Below are 27,180 nucleotides of genomic sequence, written 5' to 3'. Positions count from 1 at the left end.
GCCAGGAAAGACCTAAAGAGAGCGTTAAGAGCCAGGAGGGGACATGAGATGTCGTTGGTGGATAGGATTAAAGAAAACCCTAAGGCTTGCTATAGGTATATCAGGAATAAAAGAATGACGAGAGTAAGATTAGGGCCAATCAAGCATAGTAGTGGGAAGTTGTGTGTGGAGTCAGAGGAGACAGGGAAGTGCTGAATGAATACTTTTTGTTAGTATGTACACTAGAAACAAAAGACAATGTGGTCAAGGAGAATACTGAGATACAGGCCACTAGACTAGATGGGATTGATGTGCATAAGGAGGAGGTGTTAGCAATTCTGGAAAGTGTAAAAATAGATAAGTCCCTGGGCTGGATGGGATTTATCCCAGGATTCTCTGGAAAGCCAGGGAGGAGATTGCTCAGTCTTTGGCTTTGGTCTTTATGTCGTAATTGTCTACAGGAATAGTGCCAGAAGACTGGAGAATAGCAAGTGTTGTTCCCTTGTTCAAGAAGGGGAGTAAAGACAACCCTAGAAATTACAGACTTGTAAGCCTTACTTCAGTTGTAGATAAAGTGTTGGAAAGGATTATAAGAGATAGGATTTATAATCATCTTGAAAGGAATAAATTGATTAGGGATAATCAACACAGTTTTGAGAAGGGTAGGTTGTGCCTCACAAACCTTACTGAGTTCATTGAGAAGGTGACCAAACAGGTGGGTGAGGGTAAAGCAGTTAATGTGGTATATATGGATTTCAGTAAGGCGTTTGGCAAGGTTCCCCACGGTAGGCTATTGCACAAAATACAGAGGCATAGGACTGAGGGTGATTCAGTGTTTTGGATCAGAAATTGGCTAGCTGAAAGACGACAGAGGGTGGTGGTTAATGGGAAATATTCATCCTGGAGTTCAGTTACTAGTGGCATACCACAAGGATCTGTTTTGGTCCACTGTTGTTTGTCATTTTTATAAATGATCTGGATGAGGGTGTAGAAGGATGGATTAGTAAATTTGCGGATGACACTAAGGTCGGTAGAATTGTGGATAGTGACGAAGGATGTTGTAGGTTACAGAGGGCCATAGATAAGCTGCAGAGCTGGGCTGAGAGGTGGGAAATGGAGTTTAATGCGGAAAAGTGTGCGGTGATTCAATTTGGAAGGAGTAACAAGAATGCAGAGTACTGGGCTAATGGCAAGATTCTTGGTAGTGTAGATGAGCAGAGAGATCTGTGTCCAGGTACATCAATCCCTGAAACTTGCCACCCAGGTTGATGGGGTTGTTAAAAAGGGCATAAGGTGTGTCAGCTTTTATTGGTAGAGGGATTGAGTTTCAGAACCATGAGGTCACGCTGCAGCTTTACAAAACTCTGGTGTGGGCACATTTGGAGTATTGCATTCAGTTCTGGTTATTGCATTATAGGAAGGATGTGGAAGCTTTGGAAAGGGTTCAGAGGAAATTTAATAGGATGTTGCCTAGTATGGAGAGAAGGTCTTATGAAGAAAGGCTGAGGTTTCTTGAGGCTGTTTTCACTAGAGAAGGCGTGACTTAATTGAGGTGTAAGATAACCAGAATGTTCAATAGGTTGGACAGTGAGAGCCTTTTTTCTCAGATCGCAATGGCTTGCACGAGAGAACATAGCTTTAAATTGAGGGGTGATAGATATAGGACAGATGTCAGAGGTAGTTTCTTTACTTAGAGAGTAGTGTGTGGAATGCACTGTCTGCAACAGTAGTACACTTGCCAACGTTAAGGACATTTAGATGGTCATCCGATAGGCATATTGACGAGAATGGAAGTGTAGGTTAGATGGTTTTCAAATTGATTCCAGGGGTTGGTGCAACATGGAGGGCTGAAGGACCTATACTGCACAGTAATGTTCTCTGTTCTACGTTCTATCTACCTTTTTAAAAAAAAAACACTCCCTGGTATTTTGACTCTCAGTGGATGCAGTGTATGTTGCGCACACGATACACTGCAGCAAATCAAAGCTCTTTGGATAACACCTTCCATACCCAGATCATCTATTAGCTAGAAAGGCAAGTGCAATGGAATACCACCACCCACTGTTTCCCCTCCAAGATGCACACCACCACAGAACTACAATTGCCGTTTCCTCAGTGTTGCTGGGTTAAAATCCTGGAAATCTCTTCCTAACAATGCTGAGAGTGCACCGACACCACAAGGATTGCAGTGGTTCAAGAAGGTGGCTCACAAGTCTACTCAAAGTCATTTGGGGGGTGAGTAAGAGATGTTCACCTAACCAGCAACAAAAACAAGTTTTAAAAGGCACATGGGAACATCATCACATTCATTTCCCAACAAGTCACACACAATCCTAACTCAGAATTATAACATTGTTCCTTCACTGGCTCAAATGCACTGCAAGCATACCTCTACCGCATGGACTACAGGACTACGATTCAGGAAGGCAGGTTACCTTCACCATCTTGAAGACTGTTAAAGGTGGAGATAAATGCTAGCAATACCTACCTGTTGAATGAATGAACAACAATTCAGAGTACATCAACATTTTAATTGAAATCAAATGTTTTTTGAAGCTAACCAATAACCACAATGTCCATTGCAACAGTTTTATTGGTTAGCCACTCAAAACGCATCCAAATTTTATTATTTTGATGAAATTGCCTTGACAGATAGAACATGTTTTAGATGATGTATAAACATTGATTTCATATGCACAAACCCACAGATCAGGATTTCAGGATTATATTAACCACATTTAGGAATGAATCATACAGTGGTTACTTCATGTCATTTTATTGAAAAAAAATCAAAAATTATTAAAAATATTTTCAATCATTTTAAAAACTAATTATAAAACACTAAACTAAAAAAAATTCTGAATGTAGATGGAAAGTGTAAGCTATTTTTGTTTCATTTACAAAACATTCTTACAATTTATTAGTTATATTGGCACTTGCCCTTGATTTGTTTTTCACCAGGGACACTCAGTTGCAGACCTCATGTCAGCTTTTGTTGAAGCATTGACAAAACAGAATTCCACAGAGTGACTGCCCTTGACATCTAGGCAGTATTTGACTAAGAGTGACATGTACTGCCATCAACGGGAATCATGGGAAAGGCACTCCATAGCACAAAGGAAGATGACTGTTAGAGACTGACGTTCTCGGTCACATTACATTACTGCAGGATATCAATATACACAACATGAACAGAATTTGCCCTCATCAACTTTCTCCACTACCTCTTTAATACAAGATTCCAGTATGCCAGTTGGACTATTTTCATCTTAATGAATTCATCCTCTTCTAAATTTAACACATTTTCCATGTGACTCTTAATCCTATCTCAAATAATTATTTCCAAATGTTCCTCTATCACCAAGTTAAATTGACTGGTCTGTAACTGCTGGGCTTATCTTTGTAACCATTTTTGAACCAGCAAGTAAATAGAACAATACATAAAATGAACAAAAATTATTTTGTACAGTTAAGTACAAAGAACTTTGATTTTTAAATTGATTGCATGCAATTTAACAAACAAATGAATGGAGCAAGTAATCACATTTTCTCTAATTACTTAGCCAACAGAAAGGCAAAACATAATCAAACAATAAGCAAAATAGAGATATTCACCAGAGATATAGAAACACACAGATGTACAAAAAGCTGTACATATTAAATCTATAAGGTGAATAAATTCTAAATTCAGCATGTAAGAACATATCAGAAGGATGAGAGAGATTACGGGAAAAACCAGTACCTTGAAAAGTAATGCAACGTAAGTGACTGAGTTCACACATTGTGTGAAAGAATGAATCTGATAATATGGGCTCAATCTGTGAACTTCTGCAAAGTCTTTGCTGAGCTGAATAATTTTAATGCTGAAGTTGTTAAAAAGAGCCAAAAATAATTAATGTTGCAATGTGTGCCAGTTTAATCAATCAAAACACACAACAGAAAGAGCATACTTAACAAAGTGATTTGAATTAAAATGACCACTCACTACATATTCTATCCCAGAGTATTTTGTAATTCTCATGCTCGTTTATAGAAAATATCTGGTTAGCATGTACAAGTTGGACCAAAGGGTCTGTTCGTGTACTGTACATCTTTATGACTGTGTAAGTACTAAAACCAGTTACTTCATTCCCTAACCCTAAACTCCACCCACCTCCTAACAATTGCTCAGACTAAATCACAATCTTGTTAATCTGAGACAAGTTTTTGATCCTACATCTATGCTAAAACCAGCTATTTTCACCTTTTCCGCATCATCCAAACTCCACCTGTATAAAAGTATTAGCTAAACTCTAAACAGTAATGATGAGGATGCAGAATATCAAAGGGAAGTCAACAAAGAGGATAGCAGGGTGAAATTGTTTCCATGTAGCAGTAATAATGCTAATTAGTCTGAGAGAAGCCCTGGAATAGAGACGCTTAAGTGAGGGGCAGTGTTGTGATCTAATTCAGAAAATGTAAATTAATATACCATTAGAGATATGGTACAGCTTTGCAAATCCATGAAGTGCGCATCCTGGTTCACGTAGGAAGTCCAGGGCATTTATTGTATCCTGAGTGGCCAGATAGGCAAGTGATGCCAGTTGTGTTTTGGATCTTAGCTTCCCAAAATGTTGGATGCAGTTGGCATCACGGAGGTACAGCACTGAGGCTGAGTTTCATGGATAACTGTTTTTTAGATATGGCCAACTTTCAGCCTAAGGGTAGGCAGGCAAAGAGGAAGTGGATGATTGGCAGACTTGCTCTCCAACCAGTTATACTGGTAAGAGTGAAGAATCCTCTTGTAAGTATGGCCAGATCCAGGTTTGTAGCTCAGTGATCAACTCATCTGTGAAGGAGGAACAGCAGAAGGAAGATTAGAGAGGAGGATTCTCATAATTAGGGGAGTAGACAGTCTTTTCTCCTGCCACATTCCTGCTGAATCTAGGGTGGCATGTTGAAGATGTTACCTCCTTGGTACCAGGGTCAGGGATGACAACTGCAGAGCAGTCTTGAGGGGGAGAAAGATAAAGGGAACAGCCAGTGATCAGAGTCCAGCTTGGTATCAATGATTACATCGTAAAAAGAGGTTGTGTTCCTCCAGGCAAAGTTCAGGTAACTAGCAAAAAAAAACAGCAAATAAGATTTTAAAGGTAGTAAATGCTAATTATCTACAGTGCCGCACCCTTGTTGGACAAAAACTACACTATTTGTTAGATATTACATTATTGTTGCATTGAGTACAGTGCATTTCATGCATTATCGGAGAGTAGATGAAAAAGTGGGTGGGAGGGGCTTTATGTTCCTGAGAACATGAGACCTGTTCAGCGGGAAATGGAATCTGTGTAGGCCAGGCGGGTTGCAACTGATGACAACCTGAATAAACATCCTTGCAGAACGATTTGCCAGTACTACTGAGGAGGATTTATAGAATCTTAAGGAACATTAGCAAAAACAATGTTTTTTAAAAAATGATGGCTTTGGTTTTTAAAGCAAAGGATGACTATTTTAATCTGGTGTATCAAGACAGAAATAAATAAATAAATAAACCATTTAATTCACTCAAATTTACTAAAATAAATTTGCTGAATAATTTTAATACTTCCAATTTATAAATGTTTTGAATTACTTATGGGCTGGTAAAGAATTTACTGACTTCAAGCAATTTAATTTTAATTATTTTAACTAAAAATATACTTGAAGGTCAAAAGCCAACAACTAGTCACCAAGGTGTATCTTGTTGTTGGACTAAAATAACACCAAGAATTTGGACAATTCCAGATTTGGTTGGATATTACATTGTTGTTGTATTGCATAGTAGATCTCGTAGAAGCTCTGTACAAAACAGCTAATTGCTTAAAAAAAACTTATCAGATTCAGGTGATCAGATACTAACAAAACAATTTGAATATAAATTGCATATTTACTGTGATAAAATGTGAATTGAAGAGATAAAGACAACTAGACAATGAGCTGAATAAAGTATGGTATGAGAGAGAAATATAATACTAATTGATGGAAGACAATCAGGCAGGTTGACCACGCTGTCAATTTTTGCCGTTTTACACCAGCTTTGATGGCCACTCCCACCCCCTAATGCCTCAGAATTAGAAGCTTCTGCAATACATCCAGATAATGCTTTCACACCATTGGCAAAAACATGACAAATGAACCGAATATTACCCCAGATATAACTGAAAACTTGACACTGATTTTAGAAATCTTCCATCATTATATTAAAATGAACATTTTTCTCTCTCCATTTCATTTTGAAAACTGACTTGTCCTTTAATAGGGCGTAATTTTGAGGGAGAGCTCAGGTAATTAAAAATGCTGACTGTCTGAGTCTGTGATAATAGTTAGCAGCAGGTGAAATCCATTTTGAAACATACATGATGTTATCCATTAATTTATGCTGATATTTCTCATTAATAAACAGAACTTCCAAATTGAAATTACAGCTGTCATATTGACATGATTCATGAATCCTTTTAATTGAGCTTCCAGGCTGCTGAGACTGTTGACTAACTGACTGCCAACAAACTTTAACGTTTCAGTGCCCTTCATTAATTCTTTTGTCATCTGTTGATACTTCAACATTTTAAAACTGAACATCTGTGTGCGCCATTTACTGGCACAGTCTGCAACAAACATTTTTAATTAGCAGATTGGCATCCAAACATAAGGAGCTCCTGACCTGGATGGTATAAATTTTCAATGCACCACTATTATATTCAAATACATACAGTTATGGTCAGAAGAACAAAATTAATATTTAAAGAGTATTTTTTCAGTGGCTTGAGTCGTAAATGCAAGGACATCTGTGAACATGAGTTAGGAATAGGAATGAACTGGATTTTAATACTTGCTTACAGTTAGACAGCCATTGAAGTTAGTGTCAAAGTGCACACAATTAAAGTAATGAGAATTTGAGGCCATTTATTCCAAGTCTGTTCTGACATTCAACAACACTATGGCCAATTTTCAACCTATTGCTTTTATCATTACATTTCTTAACTTATCAATCTCAAATTTCAAAACAGCAGTTGATCTAGCATCAATTGTCTTTTGAGGAAGATAATTACAATCTTGGATGTAGTAATGCTTCTGAAATTCAGTCTCTAATGTTTAGGTTCTAATTTTTAACTATGCCCATAGTCCTAGAATTCCCAAAATTCAGTCAAAATCATTCTCCTCCCTCTGCCCTCTCTGTTCTGCTCAATCTTTTGAAAACGTTGCTCAGTTCAATATGAAACCTTGCAAAAGGAGGGAATACAATTCTACTTGGCATAAACATTCCTCATAATTTAGCCTTTGGTGTCTAGGCATTAATATGGTAAATCTATGCTGTTCACCCTTTCAATGGTGTGGTGTTCAAAAGTGAACAGAAGAATGGTTCAGATAAGGCTCTGTGTAGCTGTAGCATGACTTCCAAGCACTTCCATTTTAGTCCTTTGTGAAGGCTGAGTTGTATTGACCAATTTGATTATTTACATGTTGTGGATAGATGCAAAGATAATCTATGTACAGAGACCTCAACTACTTCTTAGTTTATCATTTAAAAAGCACTTTGTTCCATTGCATCATTCTAAAGAGGATGACTTCACATTTTCAGTGACTGAAATACATTTATTCTGGTAGAAGGATGTATGGGTCTGAAAATGGATAATACCAAGCACTGCATTAAGCATTGACCAGTACGATGATACCAAATGGACTGAGGGAAAAGAACTGCTCCAAGGGGTAAGACCTACATGAAGATCTCCCTCATTGTTACTGAGACTCTGTCCATCATATCAATGTAACTCGTACCAGTTGCCTATCATGCAACAAATTACATGTTGCTGAAGACAACAGCCTCTTTTCGTTAGACTACTGCATGAGAGAGGGAGAGAGAGGGAGAGAGAGAGAGAGAGAGAGAGAGAGAGAGGGAGAGAGAGAGAGAGAGAGAAAGACCAGGACCGGAAGCTTAATCTCAGAGTAAGGGGTCCATAAGAAATAGGAACAGGAGTAGGCTGTTCAACCCCTTGAGCCCACTCAGTCTTCAATAGGATCATGGCTTATCTGACATTTCTCGTGGTCCACTTTCCTGCCCTTTCTCCATAACTGCTTCATACTCCTACTAATCAACAATCTATCTCAACCTTAAATATTCACAAGGACTCTGCCCTCACAGCTCTCAGTGGCAAGGAGTTCCAGAGATTCTTAACCCTCAGAAGAAATACTTCCTCATCGTGGTCTTAAATGTTTCCCCTTGTGGGAAAGTCCAGGGAGGAGCAGAGGGCGTATTATCTCAGAATAAAGGAGAGCCAATTTAACACTGAGATGAGGAGGAAGTTCTTATGAGGGTAGCCAATCAGTGGAATTAATTACCACAGTACTGCAGAGACTGAATCATTAAATATCTATCTTAGCATTGAATGTGCTGAATCAGTCATGTGTTATGGGGAAAAAGGCATGAAAATGGAGTTGAGGATTCTGTCATTGAATGTAGAGATCGTCAGTGAACTAAATTACTGACTTCTCTTGCGTCTTATCAGTAGCTTTCCTCTGCCAAACTAGACCATACAGGCTCTGTAGGCTTCTACCAGGAAAGAGGATGATGGCAGTCAATCTACCAGATAGTTCATACATCAACACAGGCTGTGGTGAGAATCCACCTTCTAACATATACCACAATTTTGCCCATTTAATTAATCCATCAATATCTTTGGAATTTGCTGCTTCCATTGGCATGGTTTACAGTGCCATCCATATTCATATCTTTGCCACATGTGGCTTTTATCCCAATTTATTCATAAATATAGTGAGTCATTAAGGCCCCAACACATATTTATAGGCGATTAGTAGTCACATCATGCAAACTAAAAACACCTATCAATTACTCTGATCTCAGTCTCCTGTTGCTCAGCCGATTTCCAAACTAAATCAACTTTCAATTCCACGAACTTCATTGTTAACAAAGAGAATTTCTCATGCATGCTGTTTATCATATGGTGATGATAAGTCCACATGATGGTGTGATAGAATCTGTGCTTTTAAACTGTTTTTTTTGAGGCAGATTCCAATTGAAAAAGGAAACCAAGGAAGAAAACATATTATCCCAGCTTCTAAGAAACTGAAACTGAGATTTAAAAACCAAAACTTTTGAGTAGACTGAAACTATACAAAGAGGCGAGGACCCAAAACTTGAGGGTAGCAGTGTAACACAAGTAAACTAAAAAAAACTGAGAATAGGTTGATGACAACATCATCAGTGGATTGGTGCTATTTAGACTGAGTTGTCAACGTTCAGCATGAAGACCATTAGGAGGCCATTTAACACCAGTATTTAGTGTTTGCTTTGTTTGACTCCTGTGTAGCAGAACTTCTTCTGCTTTTAAAAGTGTGAAATCTGTGGCTTCATTCTTCTGGTAAATAACTGGGATTTTGGATTTTATCTTATTATTAAAAAAAAGTTACAGGTGTTCACCAAAATTGTAGCACTAGGCATTTTCTACTGTCCATTACTTTAGTCGTCATTTTAAAACTAATGATCAGAGTTGACAGGAACAACCTGCCCTTTCTAAATCCATGCGAGGTCTTTCTGAACAAGTGAAAATATTCAAGGTGTTTGGTCACTCTACGTTCAATTATTAATGAGTAATTTCTCATCAGATGTGGGGCTAACTGGCTGATGTTTTATTATATAGTTGAAGACCTGCAGATACTGGAAATCCGAAACAAACGAGATAACATAAATTGCTGGAGAAACTCTGCTGGAGTGGCAGCTTCAGTGGAGAGAAAACAGTGTCAATGCCTTGAGTCCTCTGAATCTTCAGAACTAGCCTATAAACTTCTCCGTGTCATCTTTCTTAAATAAGATATTAGAAGTTGAATTTGCCATCCAAAATAATGACTCCCAAATTGAGATAACTTTAGAAGATTAGTATTAGGGAGGATTTACTAACCTACTTTCCTTACAGCATGAGATGAAAATCATCTCCACTTGATCTGAACTACCTCCATGTTGGAAACAGAATACTAACATCCCTGGGTATGCTCTATAGGCAGCAGCCACAGGCACCCATGTGCTCAGACATTAGCATCTGACAGCTCTGATTTCTCTCCACAGATCCTGGCAGACATACTGAGCTTTTCCAACAATTTCTGTTTTTGCTTCTGATTTACAGCATCCATAGTTCTTTCATTTTTATTGAGCCACTTTGGACAGTTGGAGTCAGGATTCTCTCAAGATAGTACTGAGGAGCATAATGTCGGGCAGCTCACTAACAGTCTTGAATCCTTGTCTTATTGTGGGCCATTTTCCTCCTGCAATGTAAGGGGCAGGTATCATGGGATACGGAACTGACCAGCTGTCAGTTTGGTGGGAAAGTCTTCTGTGCAAGTGAGTAGGCAGTGTAGTGGGCATGTATGGTTAGTGGTGTCGTGGTTTTGGATGGGTGACAGTTATCAAGGGAAAATGTGACAGGCAGTACTGAAAGTACACTGCAACATCTTTGTGTAAGCAACTTAAGTGGATCACATTACCTAACCTGCTCTTTTGTCATATGTCTTACTCATACATTTGTTATGTCTCCCACTTTAATTAATTAAATGCTTTAGTTTCACTTTTTATCTGAAGTGCCTAATGTATTGTTCTTGTACTCCCTTTTTCCTCCAAAACATATCACCCATGTCAGAAAGGCAAGCAGTTATAAATAGCTTGTTAAAAATAGCCTGACCTAATGGTGTTGTAGCCATATAATAATGCAAAATGGAAATATTGACATGGTCACAGCACAGAAATAACTAGGTCAATCTCTTATGTGGTAACATTAAACACACAAGCAATCTGCTAAAGTAGTACTCTGACCTTAACAAGACAAAATTACGTCAGTGCTAGAAATGTTAAATTATAACAATCTTTCATAAAAAAAGCTCTTCACTTTGGCATTGTGGCTTTTCTAGATAACGTCTCCTTTCATTATAAAAGATTCTTCTTTGGAAAAAATGGGAGATAGCAACTGCTACTAACAGAGAAGACGATGTTCAAATACTGGTTGCTGTAACCATTTTAAACAGTAACACACATTGGCAACTAAACTGTAATTTTCCAGATGATAGTGCATTGATGAATTTGTATCAAAAGTTGAATTGCACTGATGTTTCTGAATAAGACACCTTAACTGCCTTCTGAAGGTATGCAGATCATAATGTTCTGAACAGTTTAGTTGCTTAAAGAAAAATAAATAGTCTTAAACTTTGTTTTGCAAAAGCACACTAACTTGCTTTGGTCAAACCATAACCAAATATGAGAAAACAGTATAACCAATCACATTTCTTAATATGCAAACAGCTTTCCCATATTCCTGTGATCCCAATTCTAAAATTCACCATTTCTACATTATGTTTTCTAGAAATTTGATACCATATTAGCTCTAGTCCTTACCTAACAGGTTGAACTGTGAATTGCTTGAGCCATGCCTCTGGGATTCTGGTGAATTTTGGCAGGTCTTCCTTTTAAAAGACATGAATAAGTGCTGACAGAGCTCCTCTGGTATCTCCACCTCCAGATATGTCTTCATGAATAATTTGAAACCTTCATAGTCTATAGGCTGGTGACAAGAAAAAAGATTACATGAATCAAACGGCATCCAAAATCAACACTCATTCAATTTCATATAGAATAGAAAACAGTACCAGGTTTTGTCATAAATGAAATTATTTTGAAAACACATTTCTTGGGTCACAAGTCTTCCACACCTATTTTAATGCATCATTAATTTAGTAAAAGCAATTAAATGTTGCAAATTCCTATGCCCCATATACCTGTATTATTGTGGCTTAATACTTTCAAATGATCATAGAACATTATAGCACAGTACAGGCCCTTCGGCCCTTGATGTTGCGCTGACCTGTCATACTAATCTGAAGCCCATCTAACCTACACTATTCCATGTACGTCTATGTACACGAACAGTGTAGAACACACTACAACCTGCATTAACCATGTATTTGAGGAAACTTTTCAGTCATTATCTTAATACTCATCCTGTATGTGGTGGCACAAAAAAAAAATCAAAATTGTAGTCTGCATGGCACAGACGTATTACAAGGAAAAGGTACAGCAAGTATGGATTAAAGCTCTGGAGTAGGCTTTGCATTACTAATTTTTCAGATTACTAAATTTTATTAACTGCAGCTGTAAAATCTTAAGAGTCTATTCGCTAATTCTACCTGTGGTATAAGTAATCAGTTTAACATAATAGAGTTGCTAAAACATAGAACCCTCCATGCAGTATTTGAACAGGCCCTTCGGCCCACCATGTCTGTGTTGACTATGATGCTATTCTAAACTAATCCCATCTGCCTGCACATGGTCCATATCCCTCTATTCCCTGTCTGTCTAAATGCCTCTTAAATATTCTTGTATCTGCTTCTACAACCTCCCCCGGAAGTGTGTTCCAGACACTACCGCCCTCTGTGTAAAAAACTTTCCTCACACATATCCTTTAAACTTTTGCCCCTCTCACCTTAAACCTACATGCCTTCCTATTTGACCTTTCCACCCTGGGAAACAGACTCCAACTATCCACCCGATCCATGCCTCTCAATTGTATATACTTCTGTCAGTTCGCACCTCAATCTCCAACATACTTGTGTAAACAATCCAAGTTTGTCCAACCTCTCCTTTTAACTAATGCACTCCAATCCAGGTAGCATCCTGGTAAACCTCTTTTGCATCTTCTCCAAAGCGTTCACATCTTTTGAATAGTGTTCTAATACAAACTTGCTGGTATGATTCATTTAAATTGTTTCCTGAAAAAGGTGCACTGTATGAAAAATGGTAAACAATGTTGTGCCCACAAAGAACTCAGTTGCAAAGCATTATCTACTTTTAAGCAATGCTTATAAAAAAATGCATTAAATCCTGATTCTGAGTATGTTATAAAAACATCAATCCTTTCAAAATTCAAAGAAATCAAAGTGACATATATAACTTATCTTAGGACTTGACATTTATTCTTTCACTTTTACAATGCAATTTTAAGCTCCCTCTTTATTACTGAAACAAATTAGATTAGAATTCTTACAGCGTGGAAACAGGCCCTTCGGCCCAACAAGTCCACACCGACCCGCCGAAGCGCAACCCACCCATTCTCCTACATTTACCCCTTTACCTAACACTATGGGCAATTTAGCATGGCCAATTCACCTGACCTGCACACCTTTGGACTGTGGGAGGAAACCGGAGCACCCAGAGGAAATCCACGCAGACACGGGGAGAACGTGCAAACTCCACACAGTCAGTTACCTGAGTCGGGAATTGAACCCGGTCTCTGGCGCTGTGAGGCAGCAGTGCTAACCACTGTGCCACCATGCCGCCCTGAATAAATGCAGGACACTGCACATCAGAGAAATAAAAGCCAATAATATTGCAGTTCAAACCAGTCTTTACTTAGGTTGAAATTATGGATTTTATTTTGCAATCCCAATAGGTTGCTCATCACAAAAACATCCACTTGCAAATTGAAATGTTCTGTATGTCTATTAAGAGATTCTAAACTTATCTTTATTAAATCTGTTTTTCCTTTTGTTTCTTCTCTTGAAGTTGTTGACTCATGCTGTGGTACAATTCATGAATGGTGATGACATTCTATTTCCTCAACCAGTAAAGAACCACTTTTACAGCTGCACATAGCAAGTGATTCCCAGCGAGCTACGACAGCCCGAACCCCCTACAATTCTCACGAAAGCTGACTGAATTGCAAGAGGAAAGGGAACCCAAATCTACCTTGTTTTACTGTCCAGAGAACACTGATGAAGAGCTTTTGCCCGAAACATTGATTCTCCATTCAGCTTTTCAAACCTGCTTTTCCATTCAATATAAATGATAGTGGACCCTCTATCCCAATGTCATAGTCCCACGTTCCCCCAAACCACTAAATGATTTTAAATCTAAAAATTTATTTTTCTTGAATACAATAAATATTGAGTATATTCCAGCAATACTCCTATTCATTGTGAAGCTTCATTTGAACCAATTTATTTGCAACCCTAATTATTACAGCATTTTTGTTTAATTGAATTTCTGTATTTACAATGTGAAAATGCTGTTGTTGGACCAGGGCGGGCAAAGTTAAAAATCACACAACACCAGGTTATAGTCCAGCAAGTTTATTTGGAAGTACAAGCTTTTGGAGCATTGCTCCTTTGTCAGGAAGTTAGTGGGGCAGGAGTATAGGGGACAAGATTTATCGTAAAACATCAAAGTGTCGTACACCTGATGCAATGCATTGAACAAACCTAGATTGCTGTTAAGTCTTTAATCATTTAGGATGGGGATTCAGGTTTCAATTGATTAATATACAAATCCCAAAACTTCTTTCAAGTCATATTCCTGAAGTAACTTCAGGTTTCATCGAAAAAGGTGATATCTCAGCTCAGACGATACATTAAAGGCGTGAGGTTGGTGTCTGTCTGTATCCCAACCTTGTGCCAGACTGGTTCTATTTCCAAAGAAGGAATTTATGAAATGTCACATGGACTGACTGTGACATTTTATCAATTCCTACTTTGGAAACAAAACTCGTGTGACCCATGGCTGGGATACATACTGACTCCAACCTCATACCTTTAACGCATTGTCTGAGCTGAGAATGTCACTTTTTGAAATAATATCTTGTTATCTCGGGAATGTGACTTGAAAGTAGCTTTGGGATTTGCATATTAATGATTCAAAACCTACAGCCCCAATCTAAGTGATGAAGGAGCAATGCTCCAAAAGCTTGTACTTTCAAATAAACCTTTTGGACTATAACTGGTGTTGTGTTTTTTAAAATTTCTGTACTTATGACATTATGGTCAAGATTCACTCAATTTTCAGCCATGCCATTATAAAATCAGGAAGGAAGTACACTCTATCATATCCTAGTTACAGACAAGAAAGTTGTTAATCTACTTTTGACAAGCAGATCATAATTAAGATGATAATGCAGTTCAAAAATATTCAATCTTAGTTACGAATTTTTTATTAAAAGAAACAATACTTTTCCACAATTCAGATAGACTAACCCTCTCTATACACAAAGTGTATTTGCTTAATTTTGGGTTGAGTGCTGTACTTTCTTTGAACTTTTTTGGTGATGCAGCTAAATGCTGAGCATATTCTGCTGAATGTATCACAAGGAAACCTACACCAGAGCAAAGTGACAGCCTGAACGCTAATTACAAACTCCAATACTAATTATTCAACACTTCATCGACTGTGATTTCCTCAATTGACCTCTAGTGAACTGGTGTGAATGTTTATTGTAACCAAGCACATAATAAAATAGTAATAATAATTGTTATGGTATGCAACAATTGTTTCCAATAACATAACATACATCTAGCTCTGATGAACCTATTCATAGTAAGGCTGAAGTGTATATTAAAGTGAACAATAGGTTGTATGTACTTCTAGGTCAAATATTTTAAAAAAATAAATGTAGCATTACTGGCTGGAGTTAACCAAGTGTGTTTTGTGACATATTGGTACATGCTGGTAGTTCAAAATTAATCAGTTCGGTTCATCTTTTCTTTTGCCAACAGCATTGGATCGTATGAAAGGTCAGAATAATTTCAAACGTCTTGGAGAAGGGAGGCCAATTTGACAATCAGCTCAATTTTTCCATGGCTTCCAAACATCATTGTGTTTCTTTTGGATAGGTTAAGTGTCAATTGAAATCTTTCCTAGCCTCTTCCCTGACCATTTATGAGATTTCAGAATCTCCAGCATATTCTAAGTGTTGCCCCACCAATATACTATACAAATAGAATAATATCTTCTTGTCATATTTGTTTCTGTACGAATTCAACGGAGATGATTAATCCTGCCACAATGATATCATGAAATCTCCAAGAAGAATGTTTCTTCAGGTGCAACAACGTGTATGTTACCAAAGCAACTGCAAAACACTCAACATATGTTTTGAACAATTTGAATAAATCTGACTTTGAAATGCAACATTTTTGTTGTGCAATATGCCTGTTGTATTTAAAAACAGTGAGCCAACATCCAACTTTATGTGACAAAATCAAATTGTACTCTCAGAGACTTTCTTCTAGAAGAAATAATTTGCAGCCCCCAAAGAAATGGAAATGTCAACGAAAATAGTATTCTGTCAGCTCGAGTGAGAAAATGGTTTTAGCTTCCAGTGAATCTCTTTTTATTGATTTTAATTGTTCAAAAGGAAAATCTGATTGAAATATTTTGATTTATTCAGACGAAGTTTATGTGGATGCTTCTTTTTAAAGAGAAGGTTAATCGTGCCTGAAGCAAAAAGGCATGAAGCGGTGTCTGACCCACCTCAAACACGAGGAAAGGTAACAATTTGTTTTATTTTTCAACGAAGATTTGTCCAAGTTGAAAAGTCAAAACATGTCTCATTTTAGTTTATCTCAGCGTATCTATGGTGTATTTGGAATTGAAATTTTAGTACATAGATCTCCGTTGAATGAACAGAATTATAAGTCAACTTTTTAAAATCGAATCTAACCAGTGGGCTGAATTTTCAAATCGATGGTCCCTGCCGAAACGGAGAGGATTGTCATGGATCAGAAGCTTGTTGACAACTGGAATAGGCTTTGCTATGGCTCTTCAATCAAGTCAAAGTATTAGTATCTCTGGGTTCTCTAAGCAATTGGACAGGACAGATGGGATGACAGTGTTTTGTCAAAGGAAGGATTTCTTGTCAAGGAGATTTTTGTTTCAGTTTCAGAATCCCTTGTCCAAGGGATTCTGAAACTGAAACAACCACAGGAATGTAGAGGAGAATGGAGACTACTACTTCCCAAAAGTCTGACTCTTATCTGAAGGTCCTGATGCAGGATCTGAGGAATTGTGGTGAGCTAATGACGGGAGGAAGCAGGCAACCTCTATAACCGAGCAGGCACAAATTGAAGTGACCAAGGAAATCGGCAGTAAAAGTGTGGTCCCTCCAACCTGGAGGCGATGCACCTAAATAATCAAGGATTTCAGGCATGCCAGAAATGGGAGAGGTATAACATTTTCACATTTGATATCATTTCCCAGAATTGTTCTGCACACCCTCCGACTGACAACTTGCAACTCTGTTCATTCTTCTCTCTTCAAGTTCTTTCTCAAATCCCTATCTCTTCAGACTAGACTGAACCTCAGCAGTTTATTGTGCTCTCTCTTTCCTTCCCAAACATTGCCCTTTCCTCCTCTCCACAAAATCCATTTCTAAAACTCACAATGCAGCCTTCTCTCCTTGCAGAATAGCACTGAGCAAACCATCAGATCACCATAGACTGAGGTGAGGATAGGGCTTTCAGTGAATTCTCAGGCATTCTTAATTCCCATCAAGGAGCTGGTGCTGGCCAATGAAGTTGCAGATGTCAATGACAACTTGCCCTGAAATAATCGGTCTCACACAGCACTGGACATCACACATTCAGACAGCGGATTCTCTGCTTGTAAAAAAAAAGCAGCTGGGCTTTGTATCCTTCAAAGTTGGATCTCTGCATCCATCCCTTTCACCGTGTGGAGCAGCATGGGGCTGAGGAGATGGAGCTGGTGTCACTCCTCCTGTTCCTCAGTTCAGGGAAGTGCAAGGCGCGTGATCTTACTTCCAAGAAGTTGTCAAGCAGTGAATGCATACTCTCAGTTGTACTGTGTGCACCAGCTTCTCCCCTGGTCTTGGCTGCAGCTCTTCCATTTCACCAAAGGAACAGACTCTGACGGTGGAGTTGTCATATTTATCTTGGTGAGTTACTGACAGTCCAGGAAATGGGTTTGCTGGCATCAGGCCCAGTACATTTAAAAAGTGGAAGTTCATGACCTCCATGAATATTTTCAATACTTATGCAACAGCTCCAACGGGCTGGTGCTCTGCTCACTTGCTTCACCATCAAAAGAAATCTAGAAGATGGTGGAGGATGTTTAGGTCCTTATCTAATATAATCTTGAGAGGATTTAACTGTCTGCAAGCACCTTAAACAGCCTTGTTTGCTGCCTTTAAAACTCCCCTTATTTACTTCAGAAAGTATGACAGAGTGAAAGAAAGAAGTTTGTCTTTCAAAGACAAATTAAAAGATACAGATATTGTAAACATTTCAATTATGTTACTGTCAAGCACTATCCATTGGAATTTTAACCCAGCAAGATTACTGACACCTCTGTACTTTATTAAAAAAAAATCAACTTCTTGTATGACGTAAATCACTGCTAATGTATTGTCAATTAATAAACAACCATTGACTTCTATTCACTATATCAGGTCACAGGAGATTTATTCACTTTCTAGTGAAAAGCAACACCTAGAAAAATGTTGTTATATTAATTGATGTTACTTCTTTCATCTTGAATTAAAGTTCATAATTAAAAAATAATCAGTTGATAAATTGGCATATACATTATGTAGAGGGCAACACTGTATTCAGAAGTGATTGCGATTGATATGTTGTGACAATGTAATAATTATGCTCATTTGTCTGATAGCTATGCCTGGATAAAGGATAACTATGCGATAATGAAACAGTTAGATGAAGATGTGAGGGGACCAAACTATAATTCTGATGATTAGTCACTAAGATGCATTTCATCTTGGTTGTGACTGTCATGACCATTACTGTTACAGTGAAAACTATCACGCGTAAACTGTGTTATGAGTATTGTTTTAACTATTTCACATTAACATGCAATTGTTCTTTTTTTTCCCCAAAAGGAAGAGTCAACAATATTTTTTAAGAACGTAGAATTACTTGGCTTATTAAACATGGCAGGTTTTTAACCCAGAACAATGAAGTACATTCAAAACAGACATAAGCAGTCTAATTTCCTCATGACAGGTTTGCTATTTGTATTTTTTCCTTGAAGAAATGCAATTCATAGCTCTCCATTAAATTATGAATAAATTCGGAATCCAAAGAACAACCAAAACAAGATAGAAAAGAAACAAGTGCAAACTAGCAAGGAATATAAAAAATTAACAAAAAAAAAGTTTCTTTATCTATATTTAAAGGAAGAGAGAGGTCAAAGTGAACATAGGTTCCTTAGAAAATGAATCTGGGAAGACTGCTTTGGGGAACAAGAAAATGGCAGGAGAGTTAAACAGGTATTTTGCATCAGTCTTTACTTATACTTCAAATGCCCCATTAATACTAAAGAATACAGGGGAGGAACTAAATACTATCACTAGAGAAGTAATATTAGGCAAACTACTGGGGCTAAAAGCAGATAAGTCCTCTGCCCCTGATGGCTTGCATCCTAGGATCCTTGGGTACTTGCACATGAAATACAGAGAGGTAGCACATAAGGTCAGCAGGTAATCAGGAAGGCAAATGGAATGTTGGCCTTTATTTCAGAGGACGTTGGAGTATAAAGGTAGGGAAGTCTTACTGCAACTGTTTGAGGTGCTGGTGAAACTACATTTAGAATACTGTTTTGGTCCCCTAATTTAAGGAAAGGTATAATTTCATTGGCGGCAGTTCAGAGAAGATTCACTGGGATGATTTGTGGCAGAGAGAGATTGTCTTATTAGCAAAGATTGAACAGATTAGGACTTACTCATTGGAGTTTAGAAGAATAAGGGATGATCTCAATAAAACACATTAGATTCTTAAGAAGCTTGACAGGCTTAATGCTGAGAGAATGTTTCACCTCATGGGACAGTCTAGGACCAGAGGACGTAGTGTCAGAACAAACAGGCACCGATGTCAGACTGAGACTGGGAAGAATTTCTTCTCTCAGGGGGTTGAGTGTCTTCAGAACTCCTTGCCATAAAGTCTTTGCATATATTTAAGCCCGAGATAGATAGATTGTTGAGAATAGCAGAATCAAAGATTATGGGGAAAGAACAGGAAAGTGGATATAAGGAATATCAGATCAGCCATGATCCTACTGAATGGCAGAATAGGATCAAGGGGCTGAACAGCTTACTCGTGTTCCGATTTCTTATTGTCAAATAATATTGTGTCAGTATTTCAATTATCCCATAATATTACTGCTAAGTGTGTGCAAGTTAGATCAATGCAGCCTGTCACGGTATGAAACATGGAAGCTGAGCCAACTTAATCATGGGGCAAGGCCTGGCTTCAGTCTCCTTGTGGTGGCATAACTTTCATCATTCGGTCAGAGGCCAGGATGAGTTCACACAGGATTCATAGTTGTCAGCATGGGGGCGATATTAATTCGGCGAACAAATGAACCAGCTGACACCCATTAACCCTAAGAAACTTGCAATTTAGTGGTATTGAGGGACTAAGTAGGGGCCACATAGCTTTCTGTGCCCTCAGGCGGCCAATCAATGTGCTGCCAGGTCAAACCTCATGAATAGACAATCTGTACTTGATCAAGGGATCAGTTACCAGAATGAGGCCATCATTGAAATCCAATCCTCTGACCCTATTGTCCCCACTCTCCAGTGATCCAGGATCACCAAGAAGGATTCAGGGTAATCCAAGATAGAGGACAGGAAAAATTTCTGGCTGTAAGAGCTGCGCCTTTTTTTTGAGGTACTTTAGGTGTTGGAGGTGATTTCCTCAAATTCCAGGAGCAGCAATTACTATTTTATATGCTGTTGCATTGTTTTGGAACTTTGGGAAAAAAAAAGTCAAAACAACAGCAGTTTAAAAGGGAGAAGAGCAGACAAAGGAAGCACATGGTGAGGACAGTGCAGGGAGAGAGCGAGAGAGCGAGAGCGAGAGCGAGGGCGAGGGCGCGAGAGCGAGGGCGAGAGAGCGGGCGCGAGAGAGAGGGCGAGAGAGAGAGGGCGAGAGAGAGAGGGCGAGAGAGAGAGGGCGCGAGAGAGCGGGCGCGAGAGCGGGCGCGAGAGAGAGGGCGAGAGAGCGGGCACGAGAGAGAGGGCGAGAGAGCGGGCGAGAGAGCGGGCGAGAGAGCGGGCGAGAGAGAGAGGGCGAGAGAGCGGGCGAGAGAGAGAGGGCGAGAGAGCGGGCGAGAGAGAGAGGGCGAGAGAGCGGGCGAGAGAGAGAGGGCGAGAGAGCGGGCGAGAGAGAGAGGGCGAGAGAGCGGGCGAGAGAGCGGGGGCGAGAGAGCGGGCGAGAGAGCGGGGGCGAGAGAGCGGGCGAGAGAGCGGGGGCGAGAGAGAGAGGGCGAGAGAGCGGGCGCGAGAGAGAGGGCGAGAGAGCGGGCGCGAGAGAGAGGGCGAGAGAGCGGGCGCGAGAGAGAGGGCGAGAGAGAGAGGGCGAGAGAGAGAGGGCGAGAGAGAGAGGGCGAGAGAGAGAGGGCGAGAGAGAGAGGGCGAGAGAGAGAGGACGAGAGAGCGGGCGCGAGAGAGCGGGCGCGAGAGAGAGGGCGAGAGAGCGGGCGCGAGAGAGAGGGCGAGAGAGCGGGCGCGAGAGAGAGGGCGAGAGAGCGGGCGCGAGAGAGAGGGCGAGAGAGCGGGCGCGAGAGAGAGGGCGAGAGAGCGGGCGCGAGAGAGAGGGCGAGAGAGCGGGCGCGAGAGAGAGGGCGAGAGAGCGGGCGCGAGAGAGAGGGCGAGAGAGCGGGCGCGAGAGAGAGGGCGAGAGAGCGGGCGCGAGAGAGAGGGCGAGAGAGCGGGCGCGAGAGAGAGGGCGAGAGAGCGGGCGCGAGAGAGAGGGCGAGAGAGCGGGCGCGAGAGAGAGGGCGAGAGAGCGGGCGCGAGAGAGAGGGCGAGAGAGCGGGCGCGAGAGAGAGGGCGAGAGAGCGGGCGCGAGAGAGAGGGCGAGAGAGAGAGGGCGCGAGAGAGAGGGCGCGAGAGAGAGGGCGCGAGAGAGAGGGCGCGAGAGAGAGGGCGCGAGAGAGAGGGCGCGAGAGAGAGGGCGCGAGAGAGAGGGCGCGAGAGAGAGGGCGCGAGAGAGAGGGCGCGAGAGAGAGGGCGCGAGAGAGAGGGCGCGAGAGAGAGGGCGCGAGAGAGAGGGCGCGAGAGAGAGGGCGCGAGAGAGAGGGCGCGAGAGAGAGGGCGCGAGAGAGAGGGCGCGAGAGAGAGGGCGAGAGAGAGAGGGCGAGAGAGAGAGGGCGAGAGAGAGAGGGCGAGAGAGAGAGGGCGAGAGAGCGGGCGCGAGAGAGAGGGCGAGAGAGCGGGCGCGAGAGAGAGGGCGAGAGAGCGGGCGCGAGAGAGAGAGCGAGAGAGCGGGCGCGAGAGAGAGAGCGAGAGAGCGGGCGCGAGAGAGAGAGCGAGAGAGCGGGCGCGAGAGAGAGAGCGAGAGAGCGGGCGCGAGAGAGAGAGCGAGAGAGCGGGCGCGAGAGAGAGCGAGAGAGGGGCAGCGCGCAAGGGAGAGAGAGACAGCGCGCAAGGGAGAGAGAGACAGCGCGCAAGGGAGAGAGAGACAGCGCGCAAGAGAGAGAGAGACAGCGCGCAAGAGAGAGAGAGACAGCGCGCAAGAGAGAGAGAGAGAGACAGCGCAAGAGAGAGAGAGAGACAGCGCAAGAGAGAGGCACAGTTACTGCCTTTGCTGTTTGAATTAGTGTATCGCTGGACATCGGAGTACATCTGGGAAAATGAACAAACATTGAAATTCACAACTAATCTTGGAGGAACTGTTGGGCGAAATTCACAGCACAGAATCAGAGAAGTTAATTGTTGTTTTAAGAGTCTGACCAAGAGAGAGGCTGCAGTAGTGAGTATAGTGGATTCTTCCTTGATTATATGTTTTTGGAGATAAGTCTCTTCATTAAACTTAAAATATAAGCCATAGCTATTAATTTAACCTGGGGCAGTGTTTGTAGAGGAATAAGATGGTGTTATTTTCCGGGTCTGTAGATTGTGAAGGAGCAAAAATGGCCTTTGCAGTGATATGTACTTCTTGTCAGATGTGGGAGTTTAAAGAGAGTTTAAGGGTTACTGTGGACTATATCTGCCATAAATGCTGTTGGATGCGAATCTTACCAGATCGAGTGGATCGGTTGGAGAGACAGATAGAAGCAATGAGGAATTTGTAACAAAACAGCATGTGATGGATGGCAGTTATATGAAGGAGGTGGAGTCTCATATATAGATGGGTTAACTCGAGGAAGGGTGAGAGAGGTCGGTACCTAGGGCAGGAGTCTTTTGTGGATATACTCATTTCAAACAGGTATGCTGTTTTGGAAAATGTAGGGGGTGATGGATTCTCAGGGGAATGTAGCATGGCCAGCCAAGTTTCTGGTATTGACACTGGCTCTAATGCAACAAGAGGTATGTCGGCTTCCAAGAGATCAATTGTGTTAGGGGATTCTGTAGTCAGAGATACAGACAGACATTTCTGTGGCCAGCAAAGAAAAAGCAGAATGGTGTGTTGTTTCCCGGGTGCCAGGATCAAGGATGTCTCAAGGGTGCAGAAAGTTCTCAAGGGGGAGAGGGGCCAGCAGGAAGTCATTGTCCACATTGGAACCAATGACATTGGATGGGAAAAGGTTGAGACTCTGAGGGGAGATTAGAGAGAGTTAGGCAGTAATTTAAAAAGCAGGTCCTCAAGGGTAGTAATATCTGGATTACTCCCAGTGCTACGAGCTAGTGAGGGCAGGAATAGGAGGATAGTGCAGATGAATGCATGGCTGAGGAGCTGGTGTATGGGAGAAGGATTCACATTTTTGGATCATTGGAATCTCTTTTGGGGTAGAAGTGACCTGTATAAGGAGGATGGATTGCACCTAAATTGGAAGGGACTAATATACTGGCAGGGAATTTGCTAGAACTGCTTGGAAGGATTTAAACTAGTAAGGTGGGGGGTGGGGGGGGGGGGTGGGACCCAGGGAGATAGTGAGGAAAGAGATCAATCTGAGACGGGTACAGCTGAGAACAGAAGTGAGCCAAACAGTCAGGGCAGGCAGGGACAAGGTAGGACTAATAAATTGAATGGCATTTATTTCAATGCAAGGGGCCTAACAGGGAAGGCAGATGAACTCAGGGCATGGTTAGGAACATGGGACTGGGATGTTATAGGAATTACAGAAACATGGCTCAGGGATGGGCAGGACTGGCAGCTTAATGTTCCAGGATAGAAATGCTACAGGGAGGATAGAAAGGGAGGCAAGAGAGGAGGGGGACTGGCATTTTTGAGAAGGGATAGCATTACAGCTGTGCTGAGGGAGGATAATCCCGAAAATACATCCAGGGAAGTTATTTGGGTGGAACTGAGAAATAAGAAAGGGATGATCACCTTAATGAGATTGTATTATAGACCCCCCAATAGTCAGAGGGAAATTGAGAAACAAACTTGTAAGGAGGTCTCAGCTATCTGTAAGAATAATAGGGTAGTTATGGTAGGGGATTTTAACTTTCAAAACATCGACTGGGACTGCCATAGTATTAAAGGTTTAGAGGTTTAGATGGAGAGGAATTTCTTAAGTGTGTACAAGACAATTTTCTGATTCAGTATGTGGATGTACCTACTAGAGAAGGTGCAAAACTTGACCTACTCTTGGGAAATAAGGCAGGGCAGGTGACTGAGGTGTCAGTGGAGGTGCACTTTGGGGCCAGCGACCATAATTGTATTTGTTTTAAAATAGTGATGGAAAAGGATAGACCAGATCTAAAAGTTGAAGTTCTAAGTTGGAGAAAGGCCAATTTTGACAGTATTAGGCAAGAACTTTTGAAAAGGTAAAAACAATGACTGCAGATGCTGAAAACCAAATACTGGATTAGTGGTGCTGGAAGAGCACAGCAGTTCAGGCAGCATCCAGCAAGCAGCGAAATCGACGTTTCGGGCAAAAGCCCTTCATCAGGAATAAAGGCAGTGAGCCTGAAGCATGGAGAGATAAGCTAGAGGAGGGTGGGGGTGGGGAGAGAGTAGCATAGAGTACAATGGGTGAGTGGGGGAGGAGATGAAGGTGATAGGTCAAGGAGGAGAGGGTGGAGTGGATAGGTGGAAAAGAAGATAGGCAGGTCGGACAAGTCAGAGCAGAGGAAATGACCTGGGAACTGCAGTGGGAGAGGGACTCCCTGAGATTCTTGTAGAGAGAGGAGGAAAACTTCTTCAAGGCAGGCATCCTTGCAAGAGGATTCGCAGTAGGGAAAACCCTACTGCGAATCCTCTTGCAAGGATGCCTGCCTTGAAGAAGTTTTCCTCCTCTCTCTACAAGAATCTCAGGGAGTCCCTCTCCCACTGCAGCATGCCTGCCTTGAAGAAGTTTTCCTCCTCTCTCTACAAGAATCTCAGGGAGTCCCTCTCCCACTGCAGTTCCCAGGTCATTTCCTCTGCTCTGACTTGTCCGACCTGCCTATCTTCTTTTCCACCTATCCACTCCACCCTCTCCTCCCTGACCTATCACCTTCATCTCCTCCCCCACTCACCCATTGTACTCTATGCTACTCTCTCCCCACCCCCACCCCCCTCTAGCTTATCTCTCCATGCTTCAGGCTCACTGCCTTTATTCCTGATGAAGGGCTTTTGCCCGAAACGTCGATTTCGCTGCTTGCTGGATGCTGCCTGAACTGCTGTGCTCTTCCAGCACCACTAATCCAGTAAGAAGTTTTGAAAGCTGATTGGAGGCAGATGTTTACAGGTAAAGGGACGGCTGGAAAATGGGAAGCCTTCAGAAATGAGATAACAAGAATCCAGAAAAAGTATATTCCTGTCAGGGTGAAAGGGAAGGCTGGTAGTTATATAGGGAATGCTAGATGACTAAAGAAATTGAGGGTTTGGTTAAGAAAAAGAAGGAAGCATATGTCAGGTATAGACAGGATAGATCGAGTGAATCCTTAGAAGAGTATAAAGAAAGTAGGAGTATACTTAAGAGGGAAATCAGGAGGGCAAAAATGGGGCATGAGATAGCTTTGGCAAATAGAATTAAGGAGAATCCAAAGGCTTTTTACAAATATATTAAGGACAAAAGGGTAACTAGTGAGAGAATAGGGCCCCTCAAAGATCAGCAAGGTGGCCTTTGTGTGGAGCTACAGAAAATGGGGGAGATACTAAATGAATATTTTGCATCAGTATTTACTGTGGAAAAGGATATGGAAGATATAGACTGTAGGGAAATAGATGGTGACATCTTGTAAAATGTCCAGATTACAGAGGAGGAAGTGCTGGATGTCTTGAAACGGTTAAAAGTGGATAAATCCCCAGGACCTGATCAGGTGTACCCGAGAACTCTGTGGGGAGCTAGAGAAGTGATTGCTGGGCCTCTTGCTGAGATATTTGTATCATCGATAGTCATAGGTGAGATGCCGGAAGACGAGAGGTTGGCAAACATGGTGCCACTGTTTAAGAAGGGCAGTAAAGACAAGCCAGGGAACTATAGACCGGTGAGCCTGACCTCAGTGGTGGGCAAGTTGGTGGAGGGAATCCTGATGTACATGTATTTGGAAAGGCAAGGACTGATTTGGAATAGTCAACATGGCTTTGTGCAGGGGACATCATGTCTCACAAACTTGATTGAGTTTTTTGAAGAAGTAACAAAGAAGATTGATGAGGGCAGAGCAGTAGATGTGATCTATATGGACTTCAGAAAGGCGTTCAACAAGGTTCCCCATGGGAGACTGATTAGCAAGGTTAAATCTCATGGAATAGAGGGAGAACCTGCCATTTGGATACAGAATTGGTTCAAAGGTAGAAGACAGAGGGTGGTAGTGGAGGGTTGATTTTCAGACTGGAGGCCTGTGACCAGTGGAGTGCCACAAGGATTGGTGCTGGGTCCTCTACTTTTTGTCATTTACATAAATGATTTGGATGTGAGCATAAGAGGTACAGTTAGTAAGTTTGCAGATGACACCAAAATTGGAGGTGTAGTGGATAGCGAAGAGGGTTACATCAGATTACAACTGGATCTGGACCAGATGGGCCAATGGGCTGACAAGTGGCAGATGGAGTTTAATTCAGATAAATGTGAGGTGCTGCATTTTGGGAAAGCAAATCTTAGCAGGACTTATACACTTAATGGTAAGGTCCTAGGGTGTGTTGCTAAACAGAGAGACCTTGAAGTGCAGGTTCATAGCTCCTTGAAAGTGGAGTCGCAGGTAGATAGGATAGTGAAGAAGGCATTTGGTATGCATTCCTTTATTGGTCAGAGTATTGAGTACAGGTGTTGGGAGGTCATGTTGCAGCATACAGGACATTGGTTAGGCCACTGTTGGAATATTGCGTGCAGTTCTGGTGTCCTTCCTATTGGAAAGATGTTGTGAAACTTGAAAGGGTTCAGAAAAGATTTACAAGGATGTTGCCAGGGTTGGAGAATCTGAGCTACAGGGAGAGGCTGAACAGGCTGGGACTGTTTTCCCTGGAGCGCCGGAGGCTGAGGGGTGACCGTATAGAGGTTTACAAAATGATGAGGGG

General features: G+C 41.4%; 1 protein-coding gene across 5 annotated transcripts in view; it reads right to left on the bottom strand.

Annotated features, from left to right (window-relative positions):
• The window catches only part of dgkg (diacylglycerol kinase, gamma), a 527,377-nt gene that overhangs the window by 357,881 nt on the left and 142,316 nt on the right, over positions 1 to 27,180 (bottom strand). For all 5 annotated transcript variants that reach the window (XM_072578849.1, XM_072578848.1, XM_072578852.1 and 2 more), the window contains one exon: positions 11,390 to 11,555. In XM_072578849.1, the coding sequence (XP_072434950.1) occupies positions 11,390 to 11,555 (166 nt within the window). The remainder of the gene's footprint in view (positions 1 to 11,389; positions 11,556 to 27,180) is intronic.

The sequence above is a fragment of the Chiloscyllium punctatum genome, chromosome 10 (genome assembly GCF_047496795.1).
Source record: "Chiloscyllium punctatum isolate Juve2018m chromosome 10, sChiPun1.3, whole genome shotgun sequence".
Lineage (NCBI taxonomy): Eukaryota > Metazoa > Chordata > Chondrichthyes > Orectolobiformes > Hemiscylliidae > Chiloscyllium > Chiloscyllium punctatum.
Note: the sequence above shows the minus strand (reverse complement) of the source record. Positions and strands in the feature narration are given on the sequence as shown.